Source organism: Haliotis rufescens, unplaced genomic scaffold (genome assembly GCF_023055435.1).
Source record: "Haliotis rufescens isolate VD_foot unplaced genomic scaffold, xgHalRufe1.0.p SCAF_18, whole genome shotgun sequence".
Taxonomy (NCBI): Eukaryota; Metazoa; Mollusca; class Gastropoda; order Lepetellida; family Haliotidae; genus Haliotis; species Haliotis rufescens.
This window is the reverse complement of record NW_025963868.1, coordinates 24,956,665-24,981,691: the sequence shown is the minus strand read 5'-3', so window position 1 is coordinate 24,981,691 and position 25,027 is coordinate 24,956,665. Positions and strand designations below refer to the sequence as shown.

The 25,027-nt window shown below is 41.9% G+C and overlaps 1 protein-coding gene across 5 annotated transcripts in view; it reads left to right on the top strand.

The window, feature by feature from the left end:
• LOC124132985 (fibrocystin-L-like) overlaps positions 1–17,167 on the top strand; it is a 153,579-nt gene extending 136,412 nt beyond the window's left edge. For 4 of the 5 annotated variants that reach the window (XM_048398463.1, XM_048398464.1, XM_048398467.1 and 1 more), the window contains 7 exons: positions 5,701–6,521; positions 7,708–8,079; positions 8,881–9,253; positions 9,839–10,020; positions 10,467–10,593; positions 12,447–12,467; positions 14,427–17,167. In XM_048398463.1, coding sequence (XP_048254420.1) covers positions 5,701–6,521; positions 7,708–8,079; positions 8,881–9,253; positions 9,839–10,020; positions 10,467–10,593; positions 12,447–12,467; positions 14,427–14,674 — 2,144 coding nt within the window. In that variant the 3' untranslated portion in view covers positions 14,675–17,167. The remainder of the gene's footprint in view (positions 1–5,700; positions 6,522–7,707; positions 8,080–8,880; positions 9,254–9,838; positions 10,021–10,466; positions 10,594–12,446; positions 12,468–14,426) is intronic. The other variant, XM_048398465.1, reaches the window with a different exon arrangement.
• Positions 17,168–25,027: the final 7,860 nt, after the last annotated feature.

The window sequence follows — 25,027 nt, the reverse complement described above, 5'->3', positions numbered from 1 at the left end:
CATCAGTGTCACATACCTGTCCATTCAGTAGAACATCAGTGTCACATACCTGTCCATTCAGTAGAAGATCACTGGCACATACCTGTTCAGTCAGTAGAAGATCAGTGTCACATTCCTGTCCAGTCAGTAGAAGATCAGTGTCAGGTCCGTGTTCAGTCAGTAGAAGATCAATGTCACGTACCTGTCCAGTCAGTAGAAGATCACTGGCACATACCTGTTCAGTCAGTAGAAGATCAGTGTCACATACCTGTTAGGTCAGTAGAAGATCAGTGTCACGTCCCCGTGCGTTCAGTAGAAGATCAGTGGCACATACCTGTTCAGTCAGTAGAAGATCAGTGTCACATACCTGTCCAGTCAGTAGAAGATCAGTCTCACATACCTGTCCATTCAGTAGAACATCAGTCTCACATACCTGTCCAGTCAGTAGAAGATCAGTCTCACATACCTGTCCAGTCAGTAGAAGATCAGTGTCACATACCTGTCCAGTCAGTAGAACATCAGTGTCACATACCTGTTCAGTCAGTAGAACATCAGTGTCACATACCTGTCCAGTCAGTAGAACATCAGTGTCACATACCCGTTCAGTCAGTAGAAGATCAGTGTCACATACCTGTCCATTCAGTAGAACATCAGTGTCACATACCTGTCCAGTCAGTAGAACATCAGTGTCACATACCTGTCCAGTCAGTAGAACATCAGTGTCACATACCTGTTCAGTCAGTAGAAGATCAGTGTCACATACCTGTCCATTCAGTAGAACATCAGTCTCACATACCTGTCCAGTCAGTAGACGATCAGTCTCACATACGTGTCCAGTCAGTAGAAGATCAGTGTCACATACCTGTCCAGTCAGTAGAAGATCAGTCTCACATACCTGTCCAGTCAGTAGAAGATCAGTGTCACATACCTGTCCATTCAGTAGAAGATCAGTGTCACATACCTGTCCAGTCAGTAGAACATCAGTGTCACATACCTGTTCAGTCAGTAGAAGATCAGTGTCACATACCTGTCCATTCAGTAGAACATCAGTCTCACATACCTGTCCAGTCAGTAGAAGATCAGTCTCACATACGTGTCCAGTCAGTAGAAGATCAGTGTCACATACCTGTCCATTCAGTAGAACATCAGTGTCACATACCTGTCCAGTCAGTAGAACATCAGTGTCACATACCTGTCCAGTCAGTAGAACATCAGTGTCACATACCTGTCCAGTCAGTAGAACATCAGTGTCACATACCTGTCCAGTCAGTAGAACATCAGTGTCACATACCTGTCCAGTCAGTAGAACATCAGTGTCACATACCTGTTCAGTCAGTAGAAGATCACTGGCACATACCTGTTCAGTCAGTAGAAGATCAGTGTCACATACCTGTTCAGTCAGTAGAAGATCACTGTCACATACCTGTTCAGTCAGTAGAAGATCAGTGTCACATACCTGTCCATTCAGTAGAAGATCAGTGTCACATACCTGTTCAGTCAGTAGAACATCAGTGTCACATACCTGTTCAGTCAGTAGAACATCAGTGTCACATACCTGTCCAGTCAGTAGAACATCAGTGTCACATACCCGTTCAGTCAGTAGAAGATCAGTGTCACATACCTGTCCATTCAGTAGAACATCAGTGTCACATACCTGTCCAGTCAGTAGAACATCAGTGTCACATACCTGTCCAGTCAGTAGAACATCAATGTCACATACCTGTTCAGTCAGTAGAAGATCAGTGTCACATACCTGTCCATTCAGTAGAACATCAGTCTCACATACCTGTCCAGTCAGTAGACGATCAGTCTCACATACGTGTCCAGTCAGTAGAAGATCAGTGTCACATACCTGTCCAGTCAGTAGAAGATCAGTCTCACATACCTGTCCAGTCAGTAGAAGATCAGTGTCACATACCTGTCCATTCAGTAGAAGATCAGTGTCACATACCTGTCCATTCAGTAGAAGATCAGTGTCACATACCTGTTCAGTCAGTAGAACATCAGTGTCACATACCTGTTCAGTCAGTAGAACATCAGTGTCACATACCTGTCCAGTCAGTAGAACATCAGTGTCACATACCCGTTCAGTCAGTAGAAGATCAGTGTCACATACCTGTCCATTCAGTAGAACATCAGTGTCACATACCTGTCCAGTCAGTAGAACATCAGTGTCACATACCTGTCCAGTCAGTAGAACATCAGTGTCACATACCTGTTCAGTCAGTAGAAGATCAGTGTCACATACCTGTCCATTCAGTAGAACATCAGTCTCACATACCTGTCCAGTCAGTAGACGATCAGTCTCACATACGTGTCCAGTCAGTAGAAGATCAGTGTCACATACCTGTCCAGTCAGTAGAAGATCAGTCTCACATACCTGTCCAGTCAGTAGAAGATCAGTGTCACATACCTGTCCATTCAGTAGAAGATCAGTGTCACATACCTGTCCAGTCAGTAGAACATCAGTGTCACATACCTGTTCAGTCAGTAGAAGATCAGTGTCACATACCTGTCCATTCAGTAGAACATCAGTCTCACATACCTGTCCAGTCAGTAGAAGATCAGTCTCACATACGTGTCCAGTCAGTAGAAGATCAGTGTCACATACCTGTCCATTCAGTAGAACATCAGTGTCACATACCTGTCCAGTCAGTAGAACATCAGTGTCACATACCTGTCCAGTCAGTAGAACATCAGTGTCACATACCTGTCCAGTCAGTAGAACATCAGTGTCACATACCTGTCCAGTCAGTAGAACATCAGTGTCACATACCTGTCCAGTCAGTAGAACATCAGTGTCACATACCTGTTCAGTCAGTAGAAGATCACTGGCACATACCTGTTCAGTCAGTAGAAGATCAGTGTCACATACCTGTTCAGTCAGTAGAAGATCACTGTCACATACCTGTTCAGTCAGTAGAAGATCAGTGTCACATACCTGTCCATTCAGTAGAAGATCAGTGTCACATACCTGTTCAGTCAGTAGAAGATCAATGTCACATACCTGTCCAGTCAGTAGAAGATCAGTGTCACATACCTGTCCAGTCAGTAGAAGATCACTGGCACATACCTGTTCAGTCAGTAGAAGATCAGTGTCACATACCTGTTAGGTCAGTAGAAGATCAGTGTCACGTCCCCGTGCGTTCAGTAGAAGATCAGTGGCACATACCTGTTCAGTCAGTAGAAGATCAGTGTCACATACCTGTCCAGTCAGTAGAACATCAGTGTCACATACCTGTCCAGTCAGTAGAACATCAGTGTCACATACCTGTCCAGTCAGTAGAACATCAGTGTCACATACCTGTCCAGTCAGTAGAACATCAGTGTCACATACCTGTTCAGTCAGTAGAAGATCACTGGCACATACCTGTTCAGTCAGTAGAAGATCAGTGTCACATACCTGTTCAGTCAGTAGAAGATCACTGTCACATACCTGTTCAGTCAGTAGAAGATCAGTGTCACATACCTGTCCATTCAGTAGAAGATCAGTGTCACATACCTGTTCAGTCAGTAGAAGATCAATGTCACATACCTGTCCAGTCAGTAGAAGATCAGTGTCACATACCTTTTCAGTCAGTAGAAGATCAGTGTCACGTCCGTGTTCAGTCAGTAGAACATCAGTGTCACATACCTGTTCAGTCAGTAGAAGATCACTGTCACATACCTGTCCAGTCAGTAGAACATCAGTGTCACATACCTGTCCAGTCAGTAGAACATCAGTGTCACATACCTGTCCAGTCAGTAGAACATCAGTGTCACATACCTGTCCAGTCAGTAGAACATCAGTGTCACATACCTGTTCAGTCAGTAGAAGATCAGTGTCACATACCTGTCCAGTCAGTAGAACATCAGTCTCACATACCTGTCCAGTCAGTAGACGATCAGTCTCACATACGTGTCCAGTCAGTAGAAGATCAGTGCCACATACCTGTCCAGTCAGTAGAAGATCAGTCTCACATACCTGTCCAGTCAGTAGAAGATCAGTGTCACATACCTGTCCAGTCAGTAGAACATCAGTGTCACATACCTGTCCAGTCAGTAGAACATCAGTGTCACATACCTGTTCAGTCAGTAGAAGATCAGTGTCACATACCTGTTCAGTCAGTAGAAGATCACTGTCACATACCTGTCCAGTCAGTAGAAGATCAGTGTCACATACCTGTCCAGTCAGTAGAACATCAGTGTCACATACCTGTCCAGTCAGTAGAACATCAGTCTCACATACCTTTTCAGTCAGTAGAAGATCAGTGTCACATACCTGTCCAGTCAGTAGAAGATTAGTCTCACATACCTGTCCAGTCAGTAGAAGATCAGTGTCACATACATGTCCAGTCAGTAGAACATCAGTGTCACATACATGTCCAGTCAGTAGAAGATCACTGTCACATACCTGTCCAGTCAGTAGAACATCATTCTCACATACCTGTCCAGTCAGTAGAACATCAGTGTCACATACATGTCCAGTCAGTAGAACATCAGTGTCACATACCTATTCAGTCAGTTGAAGATCAGTGTCACGTACTGCTCTACATGCATGTTCAGTCAGTAGAAGCTATGTGCTACGCTGCTGTCAAGTCAGTAGAAGATCATTGTCACGTCCGTGTTCAGTCAGTGGAAGATCAATGTCACGTCCCCGCGCAGTCAGTAGGATATCAGTGTTCCATCCGTGTTCACAAGATCAGTGCGGAGCCGTGAAGATTCCGGGCTAGAATAGGTCTTCAGCAACCAATGCTTGTCTTAAAAGGCGACTAACGGGATCGGGTGGTCAGGCTCGCTGACCTGGTTGATGCATTTCATCGATCCAAATTGCGTGGATCGATGCTCATAATATCAATCACTGCATTGTCTGGTCTAGACTCGATTATTTACAGACCGCTGTCATATAGCTGGAATATTGCTGAGTGCGGTGTTAAACAACAAACAAACAACAAAGCGTAGTCAGTAGATCAGTGTCACGTCCCTGCCCAGTCAGTAGAAGATCAGCGTTACGTCACTGTCCATTCATTAGAAGACTGGTGTCACGTCACTGTCCAGTCAGTAGAAGATCAGTGTCACGTCACTGTCCAGTCAGTAGAAGATCAGTGTCACGTCCGTGCGTAGTCAGTAGATCAGTGTCACGTCCCTGTCCATTCAGTAGAAGATAAGTGTCATGTCCCTTCCCCATCATAAATATATCAGTGTCACATCCTTGCCCAGTCTAAAGGAACAAAATGTTTTTCGATAGTGTATACACTATCGGTAATTTTTTTGCAGAAATACAGATTTATATCAGATGAAACGAAGTTATTTTTTATCATAAAGCCCAGTTTTAAACTGAACATTTTAAGAGTCGGATAATCATGCAACCATTCTGAATACCACCCATGTCAAATTGGAACTTGAGATGGAAAAAGTCCCGATCGGATTGTCTGTCGTCGAATCCCTTTTACAACCTTCCATAAGCAATCAGATTTCGGCATCGCCATTGTTATCCCAGATATGAACCGGAGGACACACTGTCTTGGTTATGGAGATTTGCATCCCTTGGTCGTGCCAGAACCCGCAGGTCGATGGTTCGAATTCCTTGCTTATGATCCCTACTTTGTCTCCGTTTTTTTTTTAATGGTGAACGTGAAGGACATGTGTCAATTCGGGCTTTCCCCATACACTCAGCAGACGTAGAATAATATCACCGTAATATCGTAAAAGGTTTTGAACCCGACTTGCTCGCTGTTCCAGATGACTCCAGTGACGTCTTCTTCACCAGCACCACCCCCCAGGTTATTCGACTCCAGCTACTTAACGCCGACAACACCAAGTCCGTCAGGGTGGGGGTGTGGTACGCCAGACGGTACAGACTCGACGTGTACGTCGGTAGCACCTACATCGTTCCCAACAATGCCGAAATGAAGGGTGGCAAGTTCTCCTACAAGAGCGGCGTCACCAGGACCCAGTGCCTCCCTGACCCTGCTACAGCCAAACACGGGGACAACTGCATGCTGCAAGATGAAGGTATGATGTACGTCATTGTCCGTGGATCGGAATACGTGGAGATCCGGACCACCGCGCAGGTAATGGTGGGGCTGACCTTCAAGACGGAGTTGGAATTCTTTGGCGAAGACATTGTCCAGAATTTAGCCGTGTTCCTAAATGTTAAACCAAGCATGGTGAGGGTTGTGAGCATCGTTCGAGCTTCCGGAGCCCGACGACGACGTGCTGTCACGGAGACGACAGTGGTCGTGGAGTACGGTGACCCCCCGGGTACCCCTGCTGGAAGCGTGACATCTCATGAAGCTTTGGACAGTGCAGCAGCAGCTGTGACAAATGCGGTTGCCCTGGGCAGCTTGACCATTGGGCCCAGTGGCTCAATCCCCACGCACGTGACCCTGACCGAACCCGTCCCCCCAGTAGCCAGTGAGGCCTGGAAACACGTGGAGTCCGACACGAAGCCCATCACCCTTTCCAAGGCTGGACGCATGAGCTTCTATGAACCAGCTGTTGAAGGCAGAGAGGGCCAGCCCTTCCTCACACCGATGAGGCTGAGATTATATGATGATACCGTAAGTCAAACAGATAGCTGTTTTGGCAGATGAGTGAGTGAGTGAGTTGAGATACAAGATCGCATTGGCAATATTGAGACCATACTGCGTCGATTTAGATTCATTGGTTAGTTGTTGGTGTCCTGCTTGCCATATAATTATTTTTTTTTATTTTTTTTTTTATTTTTTTTTTTTTTTTCATTATTTTTTTTTTTGCATATAATACTTGACAACACAACACAAGATCTACAGTGTAGTGTTTACGTAGGCTGAAACCAGAAATTTTCTGAACACTGAATTCTTTTTCTTGAATCGAGATTTAAATAAATAATTCAAACGTCAAATTATGCCTGCAATTGTAGTCTTTGCAAGGCATTTAGAAGTGATACACATAAGGAAGAGAACTGTGGATGTCAACTTCTTTATTATGAGGAACACAACGTTTCAGGGCATATACTCTTCACAATAAAGAAGCTGACACACATAAATTCTCTTCCTTACAATTATAGTGTTATTTCCATTCAGAAAGTATAAATGTACAGACAATTTCAGAATACGATATAACACGGCATGGAGCTCCCCTGGTCTGTTTTTATAAGTTATTGGCTTTCTTCACAGACAATTGATAAATCTTCAGTTATATTGTTCATGTCGTCAAAATTATTATTTATTTTTGGTTAAAGTTATGAATTATATTTTATAAAAGTTAGTTTTGCCTTTTTTAAGTATGCGTTGAATGTTTTGAACTGTGGCGTTCAATTGTTTCGAAGATGCAGTGCCTCAGATATGAGTTATTTTGTGGTATATGACTCGATAAACGTATGTACATTCAAGCATCTATGTTAGTGCCATAATCTTGATCGCGAGGTTAAACCCCATTTAACCTCTCCTACCTAACATCGTCTAAGACCTGGGTCACTTTTTCCTGACAATAACCTGACACGTCCTTATATAACATGCTTGCCGTAAAAGGCGACTAACGGGATCGGGTGGTCAGGCTCGCTGACTTCGTTGATGCATGTCATCGTATCCCAATTGCGTGGATCGATGCTCGTGATATCAATCACTGAATATCAATCACTCGATTATTAACAGACCGCCGTCATATAGCTGGAATATTGCTGAGAGCGGCTTGGAACAACAAACCAACCAACCAACAAATAAGTTCCCTTAACCCCAACTCACTCACTCGCCGTTTCAATTCCAGGGGGCTGCCATTGGGAAACTGGGAACAGATCTCAACCCCTGGCAGATCGAAGCCACGTTGAAGAAAGGAGCTGGGAGTCACGCATCCGCCATGTTGGGAGGAATGACTGTTGTGAACATGACCAACGGATGGGCCAACTTTACTGACCTTTACATTTCTCACAGGGGGTCAGATTATACCGTAGAGTTCAAGGTCATCTCTCCAGAGTCCAACTTCACAGAAGTCTCCCCTGCTCTGAATATCTTGAAGAGGGAACTAAGCGCTTACGTGGCAGGGAGGACTCCAACACCCTTGGAGGACAGGCCCATGTCTCTCGAACTCAAGTTGAAAGACAAAGGAACCAATATGCCTCTGTCGGACATAGCGTGGAGGGTAAGATTTCAATGTCGTAAAGTTACACAGCATCAAAATGAATTATAATTTATTTTTGTTGCGCCTTATTTGAACGAACCCTGAATCATAATATTAATATCCATTTTCACAGTTATTGAATGCCCGGTCCGCCATGATTGAGATTTTAGGTTCGTTCAGATCGTGGGTTTCACCATCTTCCCAAGGCAAGAGCGTCCACTGGCCTTTTCATATTTATTAATCAAACTAGGCCTTGATACAGTCCAGTGGACACGCTTGCCTCGGGAAGATGGTGTTTCACCAGCGTAGTAAACGTTAAAACCTGCATATTATTGAGCTGCCACGTCGTGCTATAACTTAATAATGTTCAAAGACAGTTAAAACATATTAACAAAATTTAAAACGTCAACGCCAGAGAACAACTATTCTGGTAATGATTATCCACCGACACAGATTACATTGGCCGTAGAAGGCAAAATAGCAGTGAACAGTATATGAATGGATCACTGAAAATCGGTGTTGACTTCAGTTGTTCGCATGTCCCACCCAACCCGTAACCTGCAAGAAGACTACCCCTTTCGTTGAATGTTATGTGCGAAAAATATGACAAACAATCAGACTGTGCGTATGACTTCAAGGACTTTGGTCACGGAATCCCTCAGGAATAAGCTTTGAGTTTATGTGTCTTGCATCTAAAAATATACCCAACATACACTTAAATGTGTTCATCCCTGCTATGTAATACCGTAAGTCCCGATGTATTTGGAATAGCGTCTGGAATATATATATATATTCACTCACTTTCGCACTTTTCTCATTCAGGGACACACCTGGTCGGTAACGGCTTCCATGACAGAGGGTACGTTGACCGGAACGAAGACGGTAAGTTTCGACCCTTCCACCGGCATGGCCACTTTCAGTGACCTGCAAATTGACGAAATTGGACGCTACTACCTCAAGTTCCATGTGACGTCAACTCCAGCTGATTACGACTTCATCTACGAGGGCTACATTGATATCAGCAACTCTGTCCTGGAGGCAACGCCCAAGGACAAGACATCTACGTGTCAGTTCAAGTTTGACACCAATTTTGATCCTCTGCAGTCTCCAAAGGATGTGGCCAGGTTCGCCAGGAAATGGGCCATCGCTAAAAAGGATAAGGGAATCAAGCTAAAGGACGTCACAGCAGCGCAAGGTAAGTTTGTCTGGAGCTCCCATTTGCGAAATTGATGGCTTTGGGATTTAACGAAAAATGACACTTTCATTTTTTTGTCCAAATATGATGAAAAGATGCTTTTCGGCATTTATAGAGTTATATTTGATCATTGATTGGCTCAGGACGGTTATCCATAAGACCTGGTGGTCTGAAGCGCTGCAAGTCGATGTGCAGCGTTGCGTCTCTTATATCCGCTGATATATGTATTTATTTTAATTCCAACATTCCGAACATATTTGAATGTAATATAATCTTGACTGATGCAGGTTTTACAGTGCTAATCCACTGAGATACCATGCGACAGTTTAACATGGACAACCAGCTCAGGCGCATTGTACTGACTCCTTGTTTAACCCCTTAATGCAGAGCGCCAGGCAGGGTAACAAGAAGTACCTTCTTTTAAGATCTTTGGTATGACGCGGCCGGTGATCGAACACCGACCTTCCGCTATCTTGGCAGACCATCTATCCTCACGACAACAGATTTGTTTTCCAGTGTGAAATGATTTGGCTTGAATATTGTTAAAATTGGCATAAAACATAACTCACTCACTCACTGTTACAGGCAGTGTCCTCGCCACACTCGTGTTGGAGGGCAGCAACGTTGGTGTCAGTCAGGCCATGGATGACATGTGCAAGGAGGTGGAGGAAGGCGAGATGTACAGCTTCAACGGACAAAGTATAAAACTTATGCCCTTCATGATGGTCGATGGCAAGAATGTGTACGGTGTCTCATGCGGGCCAACGGTGAGTTCAGCACACAGTGCACATCTTGAGACCTATGCTTCACAATTGAGTTCAGATGGTATTTTTTGCGTTTATGAAGGTATAATCGTACGGTGTGCACTCTGTGTCAACCATCTCTGTTGATCCAGGATCAAGGAGGGCGGTTGGCTAGCCTAGTGGTTAAAGCGTTCGCTCGTCACGCCAAAGCCCCAGGTTCGATTCCCCACATGGATACAATGTGTGAAGCCCATTTTTGGTGTCCCCCGTCGTGATATTGCTGGAATATTGCTTATAAAGCGGCGTAAAACCATCCTCACTCACACTCACTAGTGTCGAGGAAGGGCTAAGAGACGTACGTCCGCACGGCGAACTGAATCGCCCTAGGTGGCCGAGTCACCCATGGTCTTGGCTTGTATATCAGCCTCGGTATTATAAAAGATAACGTTAATATTTGTGTTTTTAAACAGAACGCAGACAAAGGCCTGAGCCCTGGAATCATCGCCGCCATTGTCCTGGTCATTCTCCTCCTTATCATCATCATCGTCGGCTTCCTTGTTTGGAAGTTCATCATCGTTCCCAAGACAAAGACTTACGGTAGGCATATAACGCATGTATAACCTCAAGCGTTCTCTACGCCCTTACGTTTCTACCGAAATAAAATTTCACAGATGTGGGATATCTTTTTAGAAAAAGTGAGAACAGACATTTTCTCACAGAGAACATTGACTCCATAATAAAAACAAGCAAAAAATGGGTTAATATAGGAAGGTCATTTAATCACCCTTAAATAATGTTTCGTTAAAAACTATTTTATCATTTCGTTACCATAACAACCGACTTGTTTTCACAATTTCGACCTTCGACCGTAAACTGAGCGATGACAGAAAGACATTGAAGACTGAAATCGTACCTGGGTACGTGCATCATCACTTGATCCAGAAGATAAACATGACCAGATTGTGTATACCTACCTATACTGTCATAATGCGTGCATGTGTAGCCCACAGGGTGAAACAAATTGTAATTTGCATGTGGTACCTTCAGAATCAGGAATAAGAATATGGCAGATATCAGTTTAAATATTTATGTGATATATAAGTAGAAAAGAAACATATTCTTATCCATACCCGGAATCCCCAGGGGAGCGGATTCTTGAAACAAACCAGTGGCTGAAAGCATGAGCGAATCACACCCTCGGGGCATGGTGACTCGCAAACGGACAGGTCATATGTTATGATCCCGTTATGATCAACGTCTACGACAAACGAAGGAACGTTCTCCAAACTGTAGATTAACCATTATTTCAAACATAACATAACCCGCACCATGGGTTCATAACTGTTAACATCAGAACTTCGTCTACTGTTATCTTTAGTTTAGTTGGGTTTCGTTTGTGCGCCAGTAGAACAAGGGTTGCATATGACCAGGTGTTCCAGCTGGACCCTTAAACAGTGAAATTCGGGTATTAGAAAAACTTTCGTATCTTCTATTCAGATTCCTCATTGCTCAGAATAATAAAAATGATAATAATAATAGGTTCAGGTCTTCTTGAACACTAATTCTCTCTTCCTCATCCTAAATATAGATTGCGTTTAGGCGTTTGGTACTTGAATTGAATTATTTTGAATAGTCTGTCGTCATTAAAAAAATAATTATTAAAACAGTCACTTATTTACATGGAAAAAAGGTCCCTTCCTGAATGTGAAAATATAGCGTCAAGAATAATGCTTATTTATTGAGGTTTGTTTGGGGAATCAACAACTAGATAACCATCTTCGGCAGTCGTCAACGACATTAAAAACACGCAGCATTTCCAATTGTAGCGACTAAATTGATCAAGACCGCCTCCGTGGTCTAGTGGTAGAGCGTCCGCCCGGAGAGCGGAAGGTCCGGGGTTCGATCCCCGGCCGCGTCATACCAAAAAGACGTTAAAAGATGGTACTTGTTGTTACCCTGTCTGGCGCTCGGCATTAAGGTGCTAAAACAAGGACTGGTCGGCTCGGAGTCAGTATACTGTGTCTGAGTGGGGTATTCATGTTAAACTGCGGCATGGTATCTCAGTGAGCTAACACTATAAATCGGCATCAGTCCGGACTAGTGCAAGCAGCCACACACACACACACGTGCATGCACGTCGCTATATAAGTGCAATAATCTTGGACGCGACGTTAAACCCAATTTCACCTCACCTAAATTGATGATACGATAATAATATCTGCATTACCCTACATGTATACATACCGCCGTCATATAGACGGCATATTGCTGAGTGCGGCGCTAAACAACAAACAAACAAACAATATGTATACACGCATACATTAATTTACAAGTGTTTAATTTTGTCAACTATCTGTGTGGCCCATTTTGTAGTTTGTTTACATTCAAAGGAAGTTTAGATACAAATGTTTCTCGTCTTGTTGTTATTGTTTTAAATATTGTTTCGCCAGACGTCCGGAATATAGTGTGCGGTAAGATATCCTCATGATACAGATATTTATTAATTTTCTGTTTTGGTTGGTTTAAGACGCTTTGTTGTTGTTGTTAAAATGTGACTAATCATTGTCTTGTTAGTTATCTGGGATCAATTTTACTAACATGGTGTTAAGCTAACGAACGCTAACTGCGAACGAATTGAATGCCAGAATAAGGAGCGGGGTGTGGAGCGAATGAGAGTTACGACTGTTTTTCATCGGGACACATGGCTCTACAAACTTGGCGTATTATTATAACGATTGTCGAAAATCTTATTCGCGATACTCTTAGCGCTGTGATCGCTATTAGAAACTATTACCCTCGGCCCTGCTCAGATACTATCCTAGCGAACGTCGGGTAGCCTAGTGGTTAAAGGGTTCGCTCATCACGCCGACGACCCGGGTTCGATTCCCCATTTCTGGTATCCCCCGCCGTGATATTGCTGGAATATTGCTAAAAGCGGCGTAAAACCATACTCACTCACTGCTTTCTTAGCGCTGTGACTATCGTTACTCTCATGCTTCAATGTTGATCGACGTATTGTGGAACGGGGTCCTGGTGTGGGTAATGTTTAGTAGCGGTTGGTAGTTTTTCTACATACTCACTTTTTGCACGTTTCTGATGCAGTGGGTGTCGGTAACTTTTTATTATTATTATTATTATTATTATTATTATTATCATAGATTAAAATTTAAAAAATGCAGCAAAGAGGGTTTGGGTGATCCTGGCACAGTCAGGCTGGTCAGGCTCATCATCAGCTCAGGGCCCTTGCCCCCTCTACACGCCCAGACAGCGAATGGGACTTCTCCCAGAGAGCGCTGCCTGGTCAAACCCATTCAGAACTTTTCGGAGAATGTGAAGACTCCCCATCACTGCAACCTTCTGAACTACCCAGATTGTCAGAAGGGCTGCATTCCTGGCAGCAAACCCGGGTACTCTCCCACTGTCAGTCAACATATTTGGAGATACCAAACCTAAGGCACCAAGAACAATGGGGTGTCGGACAACTTGGTACTTGGGAAGCAAGCGTCCGCATATTTGCCATGTTCAGAACTGTTCTGTCGTTGCTGCCTGTACTTATTCCTGCTTGTAAACATCTGGGTATTCGGTATGCAGCGCAGGACATAGCATTACGTTTCAAATTTGTGTGGCGTTTTCTGTAATCATGTGTGACAGCTGTTGTTTCTGTGCCTTGAATTAGCGGGGAAATACTCGTACCTGGCAATACTCAATCAACATATCTCGACTTATATTATATATCAATACATCTGGCTGAAGTGATTTTTTTCAGTTACACAATCTTTTAACTATAAACTAATGTACCATATATTGGGACCCGTGAAGGTTGGAATAGGTCTTCAGCAACCCATGCTTGCCGTAAAAGGCGACTATGTTTGTCGTAAGAGGCGGCTAACGAGATCGGGTGGTCAGGCTCGCTAACTAGATTGATCACTTCATCGTATCCAAAATGCGTGGATCGATGCTCATGATATCAATCACTGGATTAGCGGATCCAGACTCGATAACTTACAGACCGCCGTCATATAGCTGGAATATTGCTGAGTGCGGTGTTAGACAAGAAAGCAAACAGACAATATATTGGAATAAATATACATTGAAATCACTCCTCATTCAACAAAGCAATTGAAGTGCCTGGACAGCGATATAGAGACCAACCGTTTCAAGTCCATGTTGTGGTCATAATATGTTTGAAAGAAACTCTTTTTGAGCAAATAACACAATTTCCCTCAGGTTTCACAAAAAATAAATAATTGTTTGCTCGACATTCTATATTTCCTGATAAAATATGTTTGGCTCCCCCTTTTATAAAACAAACCAAACCAAACATGTGTGTTTGGAAGCAGTTAACGAAAAGATATTCTACCCCGAACAAAATTCGCAGGAATCCTCCAAGAATGTTTACCCGTGGGTCATTTTTTCATTCTACTTATCAGATTCGAACGCAGACATCCGGGCACTTGGCAGGGGCAAAACCGGTTACAGCATCGAAGACTATCTGTTCCGTGACAAAACCTCCAGCAACATTAGAAACCAGGTGCCCGTGCCCAACGCCCCCGCGGCCACAGCAGGTACGGCATTCAGCCTCAGCGTGGACAGTCGTATGGACATGTACGACGACCGACCAACGTCCAGTGTAAGTGCCCGGTCACTTCCCCAGAAGATGCCGCTTCCATCCGACTAGGCCGCAACTGACCACTGCAGCGACTAGAATTGGAACGGCACTTTCCTAATGTTCTGGACATTTTATAGAAAAGTGACGAAAACATTCACATAAATTAACAGATTATTTACTTATTATGCATTTTACATAAGTGTAAAGGGATACAATAAAATAAAATACATAAAACCAAGTTGTAAAATTTGAATGCATATTTCGTTATATGAAATTGCATATTCTTAAGTAATTTAAAATTGCCTTTTAGTTCAGTTATTTTTTTGAAATCGTCACCTGAGAAATATATGGTGTTTTATTTGCTACGTACCTGTACAAATACAAATTTGCAAGGTTGCGGTAAAAATTCACACTGTATATTAAATCTATTGTTTGTATTTTACCATGTGTGTATTTATTATGAAACTAACATTGTAATCACTGGGTGTTTTGTAAATACATCTCCCAGAGTAATGCACGTGATTTGTACTTTGTATAATTGAACAATTTATCTGAAACCATTTTCAAAAACAATAGTCATTTAACGAAATTCTCGATCTATATATTTTACGATAATATTTATTCAGATTGAAACACCACAACGTACACTCAATGTTAACTTCATGTAAAACCGTCCCATGGTCCCTGATTAGTGTATTTTGAGCCTTACCCTAGAAGGTGCCTTGCATTTTGTCTTTTCTACCGAAATAAGACTGTTATACGTAAAGTCGTTTATATTAGCCTTAATATTGTTCAAATTTATATGTTGTTGTTGTTGTTATATATATATAACCGTTGATAACGTGTAATGAGTGTCAAAACTCATTGCGAGAACATTTAATGGAACCTTATACTGCTGAATCGCGTTACCAACTTTTGGTTCAAACGTTATAGCTTGTCACCCCTTATATAATTAGACCCGCTTTCGATCCCAGAATGGGTAAGAAATATGACTACATTCCCTTTATCTGACCTTTGGGCCTGTGGAAAAGGTGCCCGCTCGTCACGCCTGAGACCCGCGTTCGATTTCCTGCACGGTTACCAAATGTGCATACATTCCTGTTATCTCCCTTTTCGGCCTGTGGATAAAGTGTTTGCTCGTCACGCTGAAGACCCCCATTCGATTTCCCATTTGCGTACAAATCGTAAACCCTTTTGTCCCTGTGATTTTGATGTTGTGTTGCTAAAAAGCTAAACCTATTCTCTCACTCATTTAAGAAATTATTTTAAAAAACATTTAATTTTCGAATTACGACAGATGGATTTCTTGAAAGTGACTTTTAAAAAATTCATTTACAAAAGTGAACAGGAAAAAGAACGATTTACGCAACCTTTGACACAACCCTGAGGGAGCTATATATTCGTTTCTAATGCAGAATTCGACTGTATTTTGTTATCTACTTATATACGTTAAGGGCCGGCCATTTAATATTCTTTGGATGGGGGTAGGACCTGTGATATTTCTTAAAGACAGAATATTCCTCTGGTCACTGCTTCGAGGTATGTCATTAGTTTCTCTATAAAGAGGACTCGGGCAGTGTTTCAATTTATTCACAACACATTTTGGTCTATATTCAGCATTTTTTTGTCTATAAAACCTGAAACAAAATTATTTTCTTCAAATAGTTTCATCCCTTTCCAGAGCATCACATGGTCCTAACCTGCTGTTTTTTTTGCTGTGAAATGTATATAAATGTATGATGATGTTATTGTTTTTATTGATACAGCATTATCAACAAATAAACCACGGTAACGTCCTTTCTACATACGAACCGGCATGCCAGCATTATCAATCTAACATTACATTTTACAGTCAAACGAGGGATTTTCTTTTCATGAATACATTTTATTAAACCACTCTCTTGCCATTTATTGTCAAGATATAACAGGAAATTTTTAAACATGATACAAAAATAGACAATCGAAGAAAACAAGCTTTATGAAGAAAATGTCAAATGTGTTTAAATTGGCAAAGTATATATTTACAAATTCATTTTCATGAATACTTCGTTTTATACTAGTTGTTTCCTGTTGATAGAGTATGCACATGTTTTTCAATGAGACTTTCGCTTGTAAATTGCACACGTGTTTTATCTAATTGCGAGTAAAACCATTAATATTTTAACAGATCAATTAAATAATAGGAGGATGTGACCATATATGCCATGAATGTTTTATCAGATATTACTCTCAATCATCAAACATTTACAAGGAATGAAACAATTTTGCAACTAAAGGTCAAAGTAGTTTGTTTCAGGAACATGAATTTTAAAGTTTTTTAACCAGTAGATGTATAGCGAGTAAATGTCACTCTTCCCTATATTCAACGCAAACCTATCTTTGTGTAGCACATGTTTTTTAGATGCTGTTTTTTAGATGATGACATATGCTGTCATTTATTATTGCTTGTCTCTTTATCGCAATTCCGTCCTTTTAATAAGTCTCTGTTTGATTGCCATGACTGTAACTGTGATAAAGTTGTTTTGCTTCTTGTAACGTTTTATTAAATATATTCTTTAAAAATGACTTTTGTTGTTGTGGGAAGCCACTGAGGCACTAAACGATTATATAATGTATCCGTTGGCGATGGGGTAACTGAGTGGGTCAAGTGTTCGCTCGTCACGCTGAAGATCCGGGTTTGATCCCCACTTGGGTACGATGTGTGAGGCCCACTTTTGGTGTCCCCTGTCGTGATATTGCTGGAATATTGCTTAAAAGCGGCGTAAAACCATCCTCACTCACACACACACTAGGATCCAGGAAGGACTGAGAGACGTACGTCCGCACGGCGAACTGAATGTGTCCTTCACCCCCCCCCCCCCCCCCCCCCTCGACATGTCTACCATGCAACGTTTTGAAAGCTTTTTTGAGGCCTTGAATGTTAAAGCCTTGATCAAACAACTTTTGAGCAAGAGTCTTATGGCGCTCTGGACATAAAGGTAAAGTGGACCACTTGAAAGTTAAACTGTCATCCCTCTTGTCATACAGTCTTGTGGAGAGTTTTGGTTCACTCTGAATCTTTATGCACAGATCTAAATATGAAACAGATGAGGCGCCTCACTGGTCTCCTTTCGTCCTCCTAGTCGGGGCGGTCGGGTAGCCTAGTGGTTAAAGCGTTCGCTCGTCACGCCGAAGACCCGGGTTCGATTCCCGACATGGGTACAATGTGTGAAGCCTCACTGGTCTCCTTTCGTCCTCCTAGTGGGGGCGGTCGGGTAGCCTAGTGGTTAAAGCGTTCGCTCGTCACGCCGAAGACCCGGGTTCGGTTCCCGACATGGGTACAATGTGTTAAGCCCATTTCTGGTGTCCCCCGCCGTGATATTGCTGGAATATTGCTAAAAGCGGCGTAAAACCATATTCACTCACTCACTCTTCCTCCTAGTCCTGGTTCAGGTGGGTAAATCAGTAAAAGAGGTTTGGCTAGTTCCTGTCACTGGACGATATCAGATACACCTGAAGCTAAAACGTCTTGACCAAATTATCTTATTTTGCCTTTCCCAATTCGAGCAGAAATTCCGATTTATATGCATAAGGAAACACATCAGCAAGAGGGGGAGCTCAGTTGGGGACCATGGGGATGCCTACTTCTTACCTAAACGGCTTACCCCCAAATTTTATATAGGCGTTATCAAAGACCAAGTCCAGATATTCACATGTTTTCTCGGTATATTTTAGATGCTGTTTACTTTCATTATTGACAGGGGGCACGGGTGGCCCAGTCGTCTAAGGCGCCGCAATTCGCTATTGCAGAGTTGCGTCCCTTGGGCACGCCAGAAACCTATGATTGTGGGTTCGAATCCCGGTTCGCCCCGATTATGTTTCTAGGTTTGTCAGCACCATACCCGTGCTCGTGGGTTTCACCGAAGTGGTAAACGTCTGAGACCTACATCACTTCGGGCTTTCCTCCCACATTAAGCTGACACGTCGTGATATAACTGGATTACCGTTAAAAGCGGCGTTAACCCCAACTCACTCACTCATTATTGACAAATTGTCCACAGCCTCTGAGGACAGATATGTAACTGTATCTATGGTCACAGTGTTTTGTAACAAAGCCCCATGGATCAATGAAAGACGTTTTTCATTAAAGTCCCAGAATTTAGAATGTAAAAAAATCCTCCTTCCCAACAACCTCCCTCAACCCTGCTTAATGCTTCTATTATCTGTGTGTTTAGGAAAACAGGATTATCTGAGACAGTTGTAATCTGCCATACCGCGAGAATACATGCTGCGTCTCCGAGCAGCCATTTCCGACAAAGCTCGTACTGTGAAAACACACTTCTCCTGAACCTGACTTGGACCACTCAGTATTATGGCCGTGATGGTTAAAAGACGCCGTAAATTAAAGTTCTATATATATCTAGGAACTTTGTCTTTACAGTTAACTCAGAAAAAACAACAGGAATAGTATTCAAACATAAAAACATGAAACCCGCCTCCCCAATCATCCAGCTAAACAATCAAACAATCAAATTTCAAAAACAAACCAAATTCTTAGGACTTATTTTCGATGAACATCTCACCTGGGATGCTCACATCCAAAACCTAACAACTAAATGCAGTAAAGACCTAAACACCCTAAGATGCCTAACTGGTTCTAACTGGGGAGCATCCAAAGATACCCTCCTCTCTCTCTACATATCACTAATTAGATCAAAACTAGACTACGGCTGCGCCATATACAACACCCTAAACAACTCTCTATCTAAAAAAGTTGACTCAATACAATATCAGGCTCTCAAACTAATTACACGCACCCAACATGGCACCTCCTACACCTCACTTCAGGCCTTAACAGGAGAAATGCCACTAAGTCTACGCAGGGAACAGCTAAGCTTAAATTTCTGGGCCGCGTCCCAATCAAACCCTCTCATCCAAAACTTAATAAACCAAAACATCAGCCCCAAAAACCAAGCTCTAGCTCGTAAACACCCCTTACTTACCCCAATATCCCAAAGAATAACAAACTACCTAAATGAACACCAAATTAAAAATCTTAAACAAAACTGCAAACAATCAAATATCTTCACCCCTAAACTTAAAATACCCAAAATAGACACAACACTAGCTAGCCAAATAAATAAACAAACCGACCCAAACATAGCTAAAACTACCACACTAGCATACATACACGAAAATTGGCCAAATTGGTGTCACATTTACACGGACGGATCCTCAGATCCGACCTCCAAACACACAGGTTTCGGAGTCCATACCACACAACCAACTAAAACCACACAATCCTTCCGACTCCCAAACAACCAATCAATATTCACGGCAGAACTAATGGGCATGGCCTCAGCCCTCCATAATCAAGAATCCAAAAACCACAAAAAAATCCTAATACTTACCGACTCCCTAAGTGGACTGCAAGCCCTCCAAAACAAAAATACCAAAAACCGACCTAAATTAATAAATCAAATACTTAAAAGCTCCAACGACCTAACTAAGGCAGGCAAACAAATAACCTTCTTGTGGATACCCGCCCACGTAGGAATATACGGTAATGAAAACGCCGATAAAGCAGCTAAACTATCCCTCAAAATCCCAGAAATAAGCTTAAACTTACCCATCTCAAAATCAGAAATTAAAAGTGTAAACAAGCAAAAAATCACCAAAAAATGGCATAACCTATATCTAAACTCAAATAGCCAAATCAAAAAAGTGCTCAGCAAACCACTAACCAAACCAAAAATTCTCCATCCATCCAAAAAAATCGACAGAGTAATCACTAAACTCCAAACAGGACACACCAACCTAAATAACCACCTAAAAAAATTTAAAAAACACACTACAGGTAACTGCCCACACTGCAAACAACCAGAAACCCCAGAACACGCACTCATCCACTGCACACACTACCTAACACATCGAACCGCATTACAAACCACCCTCAATCTAAACAAGGCTCTAACTCTAGAAACAATACTAAACCCACAAAATAAACTAGAAAACTTCAAGGCCTTAGGCGTATTCTTAATCAAAACGGAACTAATAAAACGCATCTAAAAACACAATAACTCATGATCACCAAATCAAAATCACATAAACAAACAAACATCCACCATACCCAGCTCCCTTAGTTCTCCTCCCCAATCCCATCGGCATCTATTCCAAATCTCAAAATTCCCAAATTCTATATAAGCAACCCCTAAAACCCCCCTCTTGGGTTGCACAGACCACCTTCGCCCCTTTCGGAAACACATTAAATGGCCTGGCCGGGCCCGTGTGCGAAATACGCATCAGTCGGAAAGCGCACGTTAAATCTCCAAAGTAAGTAAGTAAGTCTTTACAGTCGTGATGTTTAAGATGATTAACCACCCGGGTCAAGTCGATCCGACGGGTAGAATGATACGCAGGATGCAAAGGAGGTAAACCCAAGTACAGTACAGAAACTGAAGTAATTTGGGCTCTCTTAGTTTTCTGTATGCTTATACGTCATACTGTATTTAATTATGTTTCTTATTCTAATAGGGCGGTCGGGTCGCCTAATGGTTAAAGCGTTCGCTCGTCACGCTCGTCACGCCGAAGACCCGGGTTCGATTCCCAACATTGGTACAATGTGTGAAGCCCATTTCTGGTGTCCCCCGCCGTGATATTGCTGGAATATTGCTGAAAGCGGCGTAAAACCGTATTCACTCACTCACTAACTTATTCTAATACTGCTAATGTTTGTCAGTGGCCAGTGATAGTATGTTTTATGGAATAGTATCTTTCATACCAATATGGTGATATGTTATAACTTCATTTCGTACTTGCAAGGGACACGACACTATCATAGCTTACAAAAGTATTCTGGAAGCATTTTAGGAAAAACATGTTAACGTAAGTTCAAAAGAAAATAAATGGGTTTTGTTAATTAGCCTCACCAAATGCATAAGTTATCAATGAAACGGTCTGCTATTAACTACAGCTCAAGACAGCTAATTAAGGGCAAATGGTTGATTGATTACGCAACACCTACTTGATTGCAATTAAGCAAGGGGCAATTAAGCAAGCTGGGTACAGGTGTAATTTGGATTAATTCCACACTTAACGTGCAATGAGAAGGATCGATGAGACACAAGACTTGAAGTAAGGCAAAAACGTTTCTCCAGTATAATCGAATAATCAAATTAGCGCATTGTGAGACGATGCTTGAACTGTGAAACCAAACATTAATGTTATCAACTCAAGTTCGGGTGCCGGAAGTGTTTTTCTTGCAAAAAAAGATGTACATGTGCATATAGGTACGAAAACCTGGTCCCTAAGTGGTACCTCAGATGTAAGTACAAATACTAACAGTTCACGAACTTTAACATTGAGATGTGTTCACATGTGTTAACCAGTAGTACGTTACGAATAATTCTCAATTGGAAATATTATGCGTATGTTTTATGAGTACATGTGAATCAGTTTTGTAAATGCATTCTCAACCCGCATCGGTATATTCCTAATTACAGTTTAGTTATCGTCTGAGATTATAATTTGCGTTCGGGAAAGAAACCGTAAGTGTCTACACCTGATGTAAGAACAAATATTGCGTAAAATGGCAAAACATAATTGAGAAAGTTAAAACACATGTTTAAAATTCCCATTACAATATATATGAATATGAATGTTGCGTTTTCTGAATCAGCATAAAAAAGGAACATGTGTGAGTCTTGAAATAGTGTTTTTTTACATTTCTTATAAATTCAAAACACGTTTGACTAAAGATCATAGCTTATGACACCATATAAACATGCCAAGACTTCAACACGCGTTATCTGTTGCTGTTAAACAGCTTAAGTTACAATTTATTCAGCAACATAGCTGCAAAACTTACTCTACAATGAGATCAAACAAGGTATTCAAGCTTAGATTAATCTCGAGAATGGGGAAGTCAAAAGCATTTACTCACTTATTTTGGAATTATAAATATTGTATAACTAATAACGGGAAGTGGAATGGCATGTAGTACATGCATCGTACTAATAGTGACACAATTAGATGCCAACAACCACGCCCCGTCTACGCAGCCTGCCAGTTTCTAATTATTTGGAATAATCCTTTCCGGCGTTTCTTTCAATTATAAAGGACTCATTTCATACGCAGGGGTCTGTGATCTAAAAAACACAATTGGTATGTTTACGTAGACACAAACACGTGGTGTGGTTTGGTATGGTCAGTAACTGACAACCTGCTGATGACAAATGTCAACACACCGGGTCAGTAAACTGACCACTACCTTGATCGAAGGATGTGTTACGTCCATGCATCTAACAGTTGAAACATTTGTTTTCTCTTTGTTGAAGTTGACGGATGACAAGGTAGACACAATTTTATGGGTAACGTCTACCTTGTCAATCGTTTTCTACCAAGGATTTACGATTGGGAGGCCTCTAAACGTGTAAGTAAGAAAATACAGTAAAAATGCTTCACTTTAAGGGCGCAGATTTCTTTAAATGCGATACACCTGGACATTATAAATTGGTGTATAGGTAGATATAACACTAATCTATAGATTTAGTCACATTTGAAGATACATCTGTGCGTTTAAAGTTGATTTTGACCGCCCGGGCCAAGTCGGACCCAACACAAGCCAAACACTTCTGATAGAGACTATGTTGAGAATGTAGAGGGAAAAGAGCTTCCCTTTGAGCCCCTTGTTGTCTATAAATACTGCGATCTGTAACATTATAAAGTGGTGTATATGTAGATATAACACTAATCTAAAGAGGTAATCACATTTGAAGATAAATCTGTCTGTTTAAAGATGATTTTGACAGCCCGGGCCAAGTCGGAGCGAACTGTGTGACTGTCGAGAGTATAGGGAGAAGAGGTCTACTTTAACCAACGTGTCTGCTTTAAATACGATGAACAGTGACGTTATAAAATGGTATTTACTTAGATATAGTACGTTCCTATAATATAAACGCTATGCCGACAGATGGAAATTCGTACGACGATAGCTAGAAGTATATATTTGATACATGTCAAATCCTATTTCGTTTAACGATTGCTCTTTTACATGTTACCTAGATCAGCGACGCTAACACACAGCTCCACTTTCTAGTTTTTAAGTGATTTACTCCGAATTACTTAATTATGCTGCACGTTTTGGATTGGTGATTGTTCAGTAGTGTCATGTGTGTATGTTGCATCAATAATATGTAGATATGATCGCCGATAATTAAGTAATTAGCCAATAACACTTTGGCCCGTCTTGGCCCGGCCCGGCCCGACTTTTAGGCAATCCCCAAATAAACAATTATACAAGATACATAAGATGCATGTACAAATACGTTTATTCGCAGTTCAGTATATAGTTACAATTGTTGCCTGGTTGTCACACCATTCTGCTTGTTGTCACGGTCTTACGACGAGCATAGTCGCCTCTCATGACAAGCATGGGTTGCTGAAGACCCATTCTAACCCGGATCTTCACAGGTTCACGGCATGTGGAAAAAGTCAATTGAATTGTGGATAAGCACATCATGTGCAAATTGTAAAATCACAATACAAAATGTTCAGATTTTAAACAGGTGGACAAATCGCCCATGGTGCTGCTCTTCCTTGTGTAGAGTTCCTGCCCTCAGACGAGCTAGAAACCACACTCCCGATCCGGCGCAGGCTAATTTGCATATCACGTGACCGGACTTTTCTCTTGTTTGTAAATAAACGCGCTTTTTCAGAAATCAGTGTAGAACGGACTAATGCAAGTATTTGGGGGCGCTTAACATATTGTTTTGCATAATTATATAGATATGCTACTACAACTGCGACAGTGAGTTGCATGACAATATATATTTATGCATCAAAGTGACCGTATCGCCAGCTCTCCGTTGGGCTTCGATGACAGCACGTGGAGCCGTACAACCAATGTAAACAAAGGATAACTACGCAAAAACAAATAGATTTTCACGTATTAGGATTCTTTCTTAATGAACCGTCACCATTCTTTAACATTTGTTTATGAAATGTGTAGACTTGTCAAACATGAAACGGATGAAAAGCATATTCAATATCTTGAATGGACTGTGAAAGATGTGACGAATCGTCACATGGCGCTGGCCTGTGGCAGAGGTACTATGCTGGCTGGCTGCCGGCCGCATGGAACTCTGGGTAGGAGAGTGGCTAGAAACCTGAGGTTCACGGTTTGTCAGGACAATACCCGTGCTCGTGGGTTTAAACAAAGTTCGGGCTGTCCTCCCACATCAAACTGACACGCCGTGATATCACATATTATATTGTTTAAATTGGCGTTTCACCACAGAAAGCAATAATCATTGTAACAAAGCAACAAATCCTTTTGATAGTATTACCTTGTGACACATCTGGTTGACGTTGTTGACTGACTGACTGATATAGAAGATTTAACGTGCGCTTTCCGACTGCAGCGTATTTCGCACACGGGCCTGG